This window comes from Euphorbia lathyris, chromosome 10, assembly GCF_963576675.1.
Source record: "Euphorbia lathyris chromosome 10, ddEupLath1.1, whole genome shotgun sequence".
In the NCBI taxonomy this organism is placed as follows: Eukaryota; Viridiplantae; Streptophyta; class Magnoliopsida; order Malpighiales; family Euphorbiaceae; genus Euphorbia; species Euphorbia lathyris.
In genome coordinates this window covers 23,983,537-23,996,356 of record NC_088919.1, presented here as the reverse complement: position 1 = coordinate 23,996,356, position 12,820 = coordinate 23,983,537, and the positions used below count along the sequence as shown (strand labels likewise).

Here is a 12,820-nt window from a genome sequence, read left to right as displayed (position 1 = left end):
TAGAAATGGACAACAATTTGAAAAAATAATCTTAAATCTCTGCATACTAATATTAACTAACCCCAACTCAAATTGTTTTACATTTAGAAGTAAAAATCTTTTATCTACTAGTACTAAATCATGCTCCAATTGCCAGAACTATTGATGTTGATATTTTGAAAATACAACTTAACAACTAATTGATTTTGCTAGAATAGACTACTGAGATTACTGTTTTGGTAAATGAATACGGAAAAAGGTAATGACAATAATCCGAGAGTTAAATTGTAGAAAGTAATCCATAACTGTAATTAGTTTGTATGCCCGAATAATCAAAAGAACTTCTATTTAAAGAAAGTATTCGGAAACATATTTATTTCTATTAAGCGAGGGAAATGCACTGGAGTATACCATGCTCCCAAATTTAGATACAGTAATATCCATCTCTTATCTTAAGATTGTCTTTTGAAATTGAAAGCTTTCCATGAATCTCATTTCTAAGAGGGCTCATAAACAAGTTGAGCATATAATATAATTAGTCAACATCTAGTATATTGGAATCTTCCACTAGTTCTGATAGACATATATACATAACAATAGCAGAAATTTTCGAGTTCATCCGTCCAACTGAGGAATCACGACATCTTGGAGAGCTACAAGCTTTGCTTGACCACCATATTCTTCTGGCAATACTTCTTCCCCAATTTCCCTAATAAAATCTCTTCTTTCTTCTTCATTGGTCACTATAACTACCTGCAATGAAACTCACAATATAAAAATAACTCAAAATGTTACATAGCAAATTAATATTACAATAGTTTGCAAGTGCATAAGGAGCTCTAAACTCTTCTATAAACTCCTATGTCAAATTAAAAGATTGTTTTCACCAACCATATTGCACCACCAAGTTATGTTTGCAGGATTGTCTCGTCTCCCTATACATTTCATAATAAAGCCTAACGTGTAATGTAGATTGTGACTATCAATACCTTTTCAAGGGTTGCTTTCTCAAGGAAGCGGGAAACTAGCTTCCAAACACTAACAAAAAACCGTGGCATATGTAAGATGAAAAACTTTGCTAAACGCTCCGGATAGTAAGCCTGCATAAATGAAAATTCAGGATGATATAAAAATCTACATCAAGTCCACAAAGGGCCTCAGAAAAGAAAAAAAAAAAAAAAAAAGCGATCACTATATGTTGGTATTCCTGGAACAGAGGTTTTGAAATCAAAACTTTCTGATTTTCCTAGATGTTCTTAAATCCTATGGGATATATCCACAGAGCCCAATAGACATCTTATCTAACAACATAGCGGAGGCAAAAAAACAAGGTCACTATGGTCGTTCCCATCAAGAAGAGAGGTAATTTACAAGACAAAAATGTAAACAGAACTTATGGCCAAGGACCCAGCTAATATGGAGCATTTGAAGGAGTTGATGAGGATAGTTAAATCCTTGACACAGTTAGAGAAGCACGTCAGAGGAAGAGAGAAGCATAGAACTCAATGAAATCTAAATAAAAGATCAAGTGCTTAATGAACCAAATTGAAAGATCAGGGGCCTCATGATGCTTTTTGCCATTTATCAAGTCTCAATAACCAGGTAGGCACGAAAATAGTTATATGATACCCAAATCAATTTTCCTAACACCAAATATATTTTTGTGGTAGAGTTCAAAAGTTCACTTAAAATAGATAGTTTTATCCCCTTAAAACTGAAATTATATATAGGTTAAATAGGTTCTTATGCTTCAAATAAGGAACTGAAATCCTACTGCAGTAATCATTCAAATTCCAGAAGCACACATTGTCTAGAAGGAGAAGATAAGCCAGGGAAGGACAGTTTCTGAGAGACCCAAATCAAAGAGATAGCCAAGAAGAAAAGAACAAATGAACGAGCTCAAATTATGAAAAGGTACTTCCCCATCCTTTTTGCCAAGAAGGCTTGGTTGAGCTTTTAAAATTCCTACAAGTCCAGCAGATGCGAATATACAAGGGCAACATCTTCTAGCAGTTAACAGAATATCAAAAAATAATAGACTTTGAAGACACGTGAACAGATATTTAATCCCGAAATTTTTGCAAGTTAGACAGAGATATCAAGCTTGGATTGTATTATAGCATAGCAAAGGTTTCCTCAAGAGAATTGCAGGATAGGCTAGCAAGTTCTGCAGAAAACCGCCCAGTATTATTCAAATTTATTATTTTACTACAACAACAACAACAACAACAACAAAGCCTTAGTCCCGAAATGATTCGGGGTCGGCTAACATGAACCATCATATAAAACCGTGAAAATCAAGTCGTGTCAGCGACACAGATTCGCTCCCTCCACTCCGTCCTATCCACTACCATATTTTCCTCAATTCCCAATAAACTCATATCACTCTCGATCACCCTCCTCCAAGTTTGCTTAGGTCTTCCCCTACCCCTCACCACTACATCCCTTTGCCACTCTTCGGTTCTCCTAACCGGCGCATCAAGCGCTCTACGTCTCACATGGCCAAACCACCTTAGTCGGTTTTCTCTCATTTTATTCTCAATAGATGTAACCCCTACTTTTGTCCTAATTATTTCATTACGCACCCGGTCCTTTCTCGTGTGACCACACATCCATCTCAACATACGCATCTCCGCCACCGACATCTTATGGATGTGGCAGTGTTTCACTGCCCAACACTCCGTACCATATAACAATGCTGGTCTAATTGCCGTCCGGTAGAATTTTCCCTTCAATCTATTAGGCATGCCGGGATCACAAAGGAAACCCGTAGCACTCTTCCACTTCGACCAACCAGCTTTAATCCTATGGGCAACATCTCCATCTACTTCTCCATCCGTTTGGATAATAGATCCTAAATACCGGAAGCAATCCGAGGCCTGAACAACTCTCCCATCTAGGGTGATTGTCCCTGCCTCCCTACTCCTACGGCCGCTAAACTTACACTCCAAATATTCTGTCTTACTTCGACTCAACTTAAAGCCTCTAGATTCTAGAGTTTGCCTCCATAGTTCCAACTTCATCTCCACTCCTTCTTTCGTCTCATCAACCAACACAATATCATCTGCAAACAGCATGCACCATGGTATACCATCTTGAAGTGAACTTGTTAGTTCATCCATAACGATGGCAAAAAGAAATGGGCTTAGTGCGGAACCTTGATGCACTCCAATCGTAATAGGAAACTCTTCAGTTTTCCCAACACTAGTACGTACACTCGTGCATACTCCCTCATACATGTCCTTTATGATGTCAATATATTTCCGCGAAATGCCTTTCCTTATCAAGGCCCACCAAAGTACTTCCCTTGGTACCTTATCATATGCTTTCTCCAAGTCAATGAAAACCATATGCAAGTCTTTCTTCTTATTTCGATAGTGCTCCATTAATTGTCTCATTAGATGGATGGCTTCCATAGTTGATCTTCCCGGCATAAAGCCAAACTGGTTTTCCGAGATCTTCACCGTCCTCCTTAGCCTTTGTTCAATCACTCGCTCCCAAAGTTTCATAGTGTGACTCATTAATTTGATTCCCCGATAGTTGGCACAATCTTGGACATCGCCTTTGTTCTTATACAAAGGGATTAAGGTACTTTTCCTCCATTCTGATGGCATCTTATTGTTTCTCCAAATTTTGTTGAAGAACGTCGTCAACCATTCGATTCCTCTTTCTCCCAAACATCTCCAAATCTCAATAGGGATGCCATCAGGTCCTACTGCTTTCTTCAACTTCATCTTACTTAATGCCATTTTGACTTCACCCTTTTGAATTCTCCGCAGGCATTCATGATTTATCATATCGTGATGGATACTTATATCTCCAACATCTTGTTGGCGATCTCCATTAAATAAGTCATCAAAATAGGACCTCCATCGTTCCTTGATATCCTTATCTCCAACTAGGACTTTCTGGTCCACATCCTTCACACATTTAACTTTTCCGAGATCTCGCGTCTTCCTATCTCTCATCCGAGCAATTCTATATATGTCTCTTTCCCCTTCTTTCGTATCCAATCTTGTATACAGATCCCGATTCACCTTTGCTCTAGCATCTCGTATGACCTTCTTTACTTCCCTTTTAGCCTCTTTGTATTTTTCGTAGTTCTCGTCACTCCTACATTTCCCCAATAGTTTATAGGATTCTCTCTTACTCTTTACTGCTTGTCGTACTTCTTCTGTCCACCAAGATGTGTCCTTACCCGGTGGCATGCTACCTTTAGATTCCCCTAGAACTTCCTTCGCTACTTCCCTTATACTATGCTCCATCTTATTCCATATTGAATCTATATCTGAATCCATATTGCAAGTCCAAATATCTTTTTTGGTCATCTCATCCACAAATTTTTGTTGATTCTCCCCTTGCAATTTCCACCACTTAATCTTAGTCTCTACTTGAGGTGTTTGTTTTCTTATACATTTCCTACTTCGAAAATCTAGCACCACTACTCTATGTTGGGTTGTCGTACTCTCACCAGGGATCACCTTACAATCAATATAACTCTTTCTCCAAGCACTCCTTACTAAGAAGAAGTCAATTTGGCTCGCATTACCGCCACTCCGATAAGTCACTAAGTGGGATGTTCTCTTCATAAACCATGTGTTCATGATACTCAAGTCATAGGCTGATGCGAATTCCAAAATATCATTTCCTGCTTCATTCTTATCTCCAAAACCATACCCTCCATGAACACTCTCAAACCCATCTCGCCTAGAACCCACGTGTCCATTGAGATCACCCCCTAGTACCATTTTTTCATCCCTAGGAACCTGTTGCACCACTTCCTCTAAGTCATCCCAAAAAGCTTGTCTTATAGACACATCTAATCCTATTTGTGGCGCATATGCACTAATGACATTCACAACCTCATCCCCTATCACTAGCTTAACACTCATAATTCTATCGCTCTTCCTAGACACCGCTACTACCTCATCAATATACTCCCTATCAATAAGAATACCTACTCCATTTCTACCCTTATCCTTTCCTGAGTACCAAAGCTTATAACCCCAATGAGCTATCTCTCTAGCCTTGGCTCCAACCCACTTGGTTTCTTGTAGGCATAATATATTTATTCTCCTCATCTTCATAACATCTACAATTTCAGCTAATCTTCCTGTCAAAGAACCTATGTTCCATGTCCCAAAGCGTAACCTACTACCCTTACCCCTACCCCTACCATTACCGTGGACTAGCTTATTTACCCGCAACCCTTGCATATTTGACACCACCCCCGGGTCCTGGGGTGGCGCGCCGCTTCGGGGCGACGACCTAGCAACCCTTGCACATTTATCACTACACCCGGGTCTAGGAAGTGCAGCGCGTCGCTGAGTAGGGAACGCCCCAACGGTATTTATATTATGGTTCATGTCATAAGATGTGGCTAAGTTTTACGCTGGCCGCCACAAACCTACCGCAACCCTCCTCCTTTGTCCCTTAATTAGAGAAACAAAGTTCCTCTACCACTTTTATTGTGCACCTCTTGTTTCTCTACACTTTATCTATTGTCAGATGGAATATTTGTTCTAGCAAAATATTAAAGATGAAAGGAGTTACCTGCAAAAATTGAAATCCAGTGATCAAACCACGTGCATCTACATTCCTATAGGAAATTTTCTGCAGATCGAGTATGACAATCAACTTCTCGTTTCCGATTTCTCTTCCTTTGAATGAACTGAAATGTCAATCAAATCCTACTTCAATCATTTTCTTTATTCAAGGATGAAACAGTATATACAAATAAGCATATATAAGAGAAAGCATGTAAACGGAACCACAGAAAAGGCTTTTAACAATGATAGTTTTACCCTGATGTCAGTACTAAAGATGCTGATGTGCCAAAATCTGCAAAAGACAGGGACTACTAGAGAAATAAGAAATGGTGTTTGGCAGACCTTACTGATGAAATGAAAACAGCAATTTTCTGCTGTTAATAATACTAAGGACAGGATAATTTGGAAACTAGTGAAGGCAAATACTTAATCAATTACCACTGCTTATCAAACACTAAGGCTTGAAAGGGCCACAGAGTTCGTGGAAAATGGCCTGGATGAAAATAATATCCCCTTGATAGTTTTGTGGTTTGGATGGTAAAAAGCACATTATTCAGAAGATTTACCATTTCTGATATGAACTGTATGCTATACAATTTTAGTGCTGAAGACTGAAACTGTTGAGCACTTGTAAAGTTGTACTTAAAAATGCAATATGACTAGGGAAACCTGGAAACTGACCATGATTGAATACATGACCAATAGAGGTGTGTTGCAATGGAGGAGAGAAGTCAGTTGGACGAGCAAGAACATAGGAAGAAAATCAAATTTAGCTAATATACATGGAGCAGTTGTTGCTGCTAATTTATACTGGATTTTGATGGAGCCAAAATAGTATCATATCCAATGGAAGTTTGAATAAGAAGAAAATTCTTAAAAGGATTATATATAAAGTTATCGACAGGTTGCTGTATAGGTTAAGTTAAAAAAAGGAGAATAGGGATCTACAGTCCTCTAACGACCAGAGTTTGTGTGTGCATTCTTTGGTTGTTTTAGCAATTCAACATCTTTTTTACTGATATGGAAAGAAGAAAAATGAAAGTTCTCTGCTCTATAGCATTATGAATGTGCCAAATGAGCTCGAACTGAATCAAGTTTCAGAAGCATGCCAAAATTGGAATAGCAATTATGAAACTGCAAAGATATGAACAAAAATATAGCTGGCCAAGAACTTGAGTTAAAATTATCATTGGTCTCGTTATGAAACATATCTGCATGTTTAATTATCTAGGATAGGATGACAATAAGCATTTAATCTCAATGTTTATTTAGTCTTATCTTGTAGCTGGTCTTTGTGCATGTACTGGCATTTTTAAAATATTAAAATTCTGAAAATAATGGATCCTTCATTTTCCCAATTTCTATCTTCTATTAATTTCTAAAACATAAGAGCTTTAACTGAATGAAAGTACATATGGTATTTAGATTACTAGAAACTATTTCATCGCATCAATAATAATTTAATTTCTAAAACGTATGAGCTTTATTTGAATTGAAGTAGAAATTGCGGAAGTTAAATTATGAGAAACTATTTAGCATATCAAGAACAATTTTCTAATCAAGAAACCACTCATTGTGGAAAACTCAAACTTAGTAAAGTTTTTACTACAACTACTTCAAAAGATAAGACTTTCTGTTCTGCATCAGGCTAAACTCTAATTCAATCTTCATTTTAAGGACAATACAACTTGCCACAACTACCCTCTGTTATCTACTTACTGAGATAAGATGGACCTCACTACCTACACCAAGACTGGTGACAAGTATAATTACCGTGTTAAGAGTGCTCTCAAGATATTTTTGAAGTTAGAATAAGAAAGATTATTCTTCATAAGCTAAGAAGTTTCAGTATTAAAAAGAGAAACAATCAGAGTACCAGATCATTTAGTTATTCATCCAAATAACCAATCACATTAAGAATTAGTGGTACCTTGCAATTGATTTGTCCAACACATAAACCACAAACTCTGCACCAAGAAGTGAAACCATGAATTAATAACTTCTAGAAGATATAATTTTGAATATGAAAAGGGAAAAGTAAACTCATATAAAGCATTGTTTCCCATTTATGATAATCTGCATCTTTAGCAAGGGAATTATCAAATGTGGGTAAAGGCTATGAGGTTGTAATGTTGAACTTGTAGATATAAGAATAGGAGAAACTGAATACTCATCAGATAAGATTTTAGAAAACCCAGTAAATCTCTTGAAGAACTGACGTAGACTGGTGATTGTAGGGACAAACAAGCTGAACAAACAACTAGAAATTAAAATAGTCTTCACATGACCCCACCCATGAAAGTGAGCAAATAAACTCAACTGCCAACCAGAATTGATTAAAGGCATTGACTCATAGAGTTTATTTGTTAAATAGTTTTGTCATTCAAGAAAGATACACAATAAAGGTGCTTCTTTCTTGATAATAATGAGGCAAAAAGCATGCTGAGGCCCCTGATCTTTCATTGTTTGGTGCATTAAGTCCTCGATCTTTTATTTAGACACATTGAGCCCCTAATCTTTCACCATTTGGTGCATTAAGCCCTCGATCTTTCATTTAGACACATTGAACCCTTGATCTTTCATATATGGGTGTATTAGGTCCTTCCATAAATCAATTAATATATAGGTTTATTAAGAGCATGTTTGGTGTGACAACAAATGATGTTCTAAAAATAACAAATTCTAAAATAAAAAATATATTATACAAATTAATAAAAATAATTTAAATAAAAAATAAAAAATTTATTGAACACAATAAAACCTTGTTTTTCGATAATTATGTTCTAAAAATAAAAATAATGTTAAAATTGAAGCATATTTTGTGGAAATAAGAAGGGTAATTTTATCAAGGGTAAATAATTTATTAGTCCCATAGCTTTTATCTAACGCACTGTTTAGTCCCCTTATTTTGAAAAACACATTTTAAGATCTCTATCTTTTACCAATATTAACCCTGTGATCCTTTTATCTTTTTTTTTAACCTAACATATCAATTTGTATAATATATTTTTTATTTTAGAATTTGTTATTTTTAGAACATCATTTGTTGTCACACCAAACATGCCCTTAATAAACCTATATATTAATTGATTTATGGAATGACCTAATACACCCATATATGAAAGATCAAGGGCTCAATGTGTCTAAATGAAAGATTGAGGGCTTAATGCACCAAATGGTGAAAGATCAGGGGCTCAATGTGTCTAAATAAAAGATCGAGGGCTTAATGCACCAAACAATGAAAGATCAGGGCCTCAGGATGCTTTTTGCCTAATAATGATAAACTAGTATGACATTGGAAATTCCTCAAAAAAAAAAGTATGACATTGGAAAAATCAGCCCAAACGACCATAACAATTAATTAATTAGTTAATTAAATCAGTCAAAAGAATTAGGCCCAGCAAACTCTTAATTAATTAGCCCCACACTTTATAAAATTCATTACTATATGTTAATTTTTTTCCTAATCGTTGGGACGAGGTTTTCATTGTTACTAGTCTGAATGCTTCCTCTTTTATATATTTTTGGGTTCCATTTTTACGAAATTTGAAACCAAGGATTTAAGAAGATGAACATTTTTCAGAAAACATTTATAGACCATCACGATAGTGACTCTGCATAATCACTCAATAATGAAAAGCAACAAACATCAGAAAAAAGAATAAATTAGAGTCCCTTCATTTTCGATGATCAAAACAAGCCATATCTCCCAGCCCAGCCAGTCCTAATCAGAAATCAACTTTTTTTTATGTCAAAAAGAAAACAGTACTTTTTCAACAACATGGACCATATGTGCAGCAAAAACGATGTATTGCACGAATTAAACCAGAAATTGATCTACTATGTTTAGCATGCACGATTAAGAAGTGGATAAATTGTAACAAGAAAGAAGAAAAATGGAATTACTCTTGAATTGAAGAGGATCCTTGGCCGGAAAATGTTTGTGAGCTTGGAGAATCAACAATGGATATCCCCCGGCTGTTGAACTCTGCAAATATGCCTTTCTGGTTTCCAATTGGTCTTCAATCTCAGATTCCGGAATAGAGCCATTAGGAACAAAAGAAGCCCTCCACTTGTGCCACTGGACAAACATATTTGATGCCTTTTCCCGGTCCATTGACCTCGCAATTAAGAATCTCATCAATGTTGCATCTCCATAGCTCTAAAACACATAAAACCAACCAACCAACAAATAAGCAAAATTGAACTAAAAAAAGGAATTGTATAAGCATTATGTGAAAAGTACCTCAGTAGAAGAAGCAAGCTTCTCCAGTGATCTCCTCATATGGAGCACCGCAATTTCTTGGGTGCTCTCCATTTAGAATAATAGAGTAAAGTAAAAAGTAGGGAGGGGTTGGTTTGTGAATTTAAATTGAGATGGAACTGAAAAGGAAGAAAGTTTGCGTTGACGCAAAACAAAGAAGAAGAAGATGATGTAGAAAAAAAGAAAAGAAAGAAAAGGGTTATGAAAGCAACAGTTTGACAAGTAAAGTAGCGTAATGGTGAGGGACAATGAAGTTGTTGTGCGGTACAATCCATATCCATTGCTATCGACGTAAAAGCTCAGAACCAGAAATACTTTGTTATAAATTATAGTTGTACCGGTCAAGCTCATTTGTCTACTTTCCAGTTTTTTTTTTTTTATATATAAAATTCATAATCGATTTACCCTTTTAATCTCTCAAAAATTCAAAGTTGATAATATACATTCACAAACTATCATAAACACTAGGATAAATTCAATCCGACTCATATTTACTTATTCTTAAGGTATGATTATTCAACTTAAAAGTGACTTCACCTTTTATATTTTTTAATATTATTATCGTTAAATTTTAAATTTTAATTAATGTCTCAAAATAACTGTTCATAATTTTAAAATAAAAAAAAATATTCAAGAATTGGTGACATTCTAAACCACTTTAATATTTTTGTGGAAGTCATTTATATGTTATTTGGTTAAGCCATAGTGAATTTCTGAGTGAGAGAACTTTAGAAATTATGATATTGGAAAATAAAAAATGTGGGTTTATATAAATGACGTTCTAAACAACTTTAATTTTTTAACATTTCTATTTTGAAATTGTTAATATTCATTTTGAGACATTAGTAAAAGATGGTGGCATAATATTAGAAAGTATAAATTTGAGAGGTTTTTATATTACGTTTTTTTAAGTTCAGCGGTTATAGATGTAATTTACCTAGATACATACATTAAATTCGGTTTGGTTAAGAGACAATTCATTAAAAGCTGAAAGTCAATCAACTATAATTATTAGATTAATTTTATTACAGGTTTTGAAATTTTTTTTTTTTTTAATAAACTCATAGATTAAGCAAACTTAGCAATAGGTTATTTGTGGAGTCTGATAACATGGAGGCCATCAAAATGATTTCTGATAATCATGCTGTTTGTCTTAATAGCCGCAACCTTATCAAAGCTATTAAAAGGCTTTGCTCTTTCTTAGCTTGGCGGCGGCTGGTCATGAGGGGATGTTAGGCGTTACTACCCTTTCTGATCCTCCTATCTTTCTCTCTTCTCTTCTTTTAGAGGATAGGATTGGGGTTAGCTTTCCTAGGCTGATCCCAGGTTAGTTGTTCTTTGTTTGTTTGTTTTTCCTTTCATGTTTCTACCCAAAAAAAAAATAACATAAATTAAAAACCCAGGAACCACCAAAGTATTAATCCAGCTAGCATTAAAATGAGAATGGCGGGTCATTACATGAACCGCCTCATTCGCTAATCGTGAAACAAACGTCACAGAACAATCCGGACACGATTGAAATCTTGTGCGTATACCCTCCATAACACACCCAAACTCCATCAAATCTCTATATTTGGAGTGAAACACATAAATAACCGACTTAGCATCACATTCAAAGTTAATATTAGCATATGTGAGTGAGAAAATCCAATGCATGCTATCTTGTAATGCTAAAGACTCTGCTAGTATTGACAAGATGACTCCACTTGACACCGAGCTGAATCCTCCTAGAAATTCTCCTGCCTGCCCGCGTACAACAACTCATACCCCGAACTTCTTTGCTGCCAAAAATACATCATCATCAACGTTTCATTTCACCGACCCCGCAACCGATTCAATCCATCGACTAATAGTTCCTCGGTTTGCAGCAGCCTTTTGTCCCGCTAGTTGTGGCTTCCACAACTCCTTCCAGTCTGCCAAGAACTGGAACGCGCCAGAAACAGCCTCCATTGGACCCCCGACACGTCCCCATCTACACCATCTGATTCCTCTGCTGCCAAATTACCCATATGACGACCGTCGCACATCTTGCTGCCTCATTTCCCGCCGCCCCAAAACTTCAAGCAATCAATCTTCAATCCATTCCCATTTAGCTCCCAGTTTCGGTATATTAGCTGCCCCTAGCAAGCCGACGCGTACTAGCATCCTGCAAATAAGTGTCATCCATGCTCGACAACTCCATCACACATTATATAATTAATTGGAACTCTAATATGCTGGGAAGCCAAACGAGTTCGCAATGGTAAAAAATTTGAAGCCACTTTCCACAAAAGACCATTGCCTTTGGCGGAACATATAGATTCCATAGTTGTCGTCATTCATCCATGTGTAACCCCTCATTTCGTGCACCTGATACCCGTACTTTGCCATATAGAAGTCATCTCGTGTGAAATGCCAAACCAACGAGTCCTCCCAATCCGTCATTGGAACAACCATATCCATAATTTGATCCACTTCATCCTGTGCAAACCACGCCATTAACTTTCCTAGATCCTAGTCCTCAAGACAAACAAGTAAATGACTTTGGTGCTGGCATTAGTACCCGCTCTTGGTGAAATAATGAAAAATTGAGAATCACAACTAGCCCATGGATCCTTCCAGATTTATATCGAGTCACCCCGACCAATTCTCCATCTCACTCCTCTACCAATTAATCTGATGGAACTTCACACACTCATTTAAATAAAACTGGGATTAGTGCTCAATTTGGAAGAAAGGAAAGAACTATTAGAAAAATATTTAGCCTTGAACAATCTAGTAACTAATGTGTGAGGATTTTCCAAAAATTCCTATCCCTGTTTGCCTAATAATGACAGGTTAAAGTTGTGCATATCACGAAAACCTAGGTCACCCTTCTCCTTCTTTTTGCATAAATTTTGCCAACTACTCCAATGCATATTCTTTTCTCCATTATCCTCCGTACCCCCACCAAAAAGAATTCATCATCTTCTGCAAGTCACCACAAAAGGATTTAGGTAGCAAAGACATACTCATGCAGAACGTAGGTAAAGCTTGAGCTACAGTTCAA

The 12,820-nt window shown here is 36.4% G+C and overlaps 1 protein-coding gene across 1 annotated transcript; it reads right to left on the bottom strand.

Annotated features, from left to right (window-relative positions):
* Window positions 1-337: 337 nt before the first annotated feature.
* LOC136209419 (sec14 cytosolic factor) lies at window positions 338-9,981 on the bottom strand. Its single transcript, XM_066000882.1, has 6 exons — window positions 9,775-9,981; window positions 9,435-9,690; window positions 7,459-7,495; window positions 5,533-5,650; window positions 969-1,079; window positions 338-732 (listed from the first exon to the last, which is right to left on the bottom strand). The coding sequence occupies exons 1-6, from the start codon at window positions 9,844-9,846 to the stop codon at window positions 595-597; spliced, it is 732 nt and encodes a 243-aa protein (XP_065856954.1). The 5' UTR covers window positions 9,847-9,981; the 3' UTR covers window positions 338-594.
* Window positions 9,982-12,820: the final 2,839 nt, after the last annotated feature.

Bases quoted from the DNA above. Each gene is read 5' to 3' on its own strand.
- LOC136209419 (XM_066000882.1), bottom strand. From the start codon at position 9,846: ATGGAGAGCACCCAAGAAATTGCGGTGCTCCATATGAGGAGATCACTG. The intron at 9,691-9,774 runs GTACTTTTCACA...TATGTGTTTTAG, and splicing joins AGCTTGCTTCTTCTACTGAG to AGCTATGGAGATGCAACATT. The intron at 5,651-7,458 runs GTACCACTAATT...TTGACATTTCAG, and splicing joins TTGGACAAATCAATTGCAAG to TTCATTCAAAGGAAGAGAAA.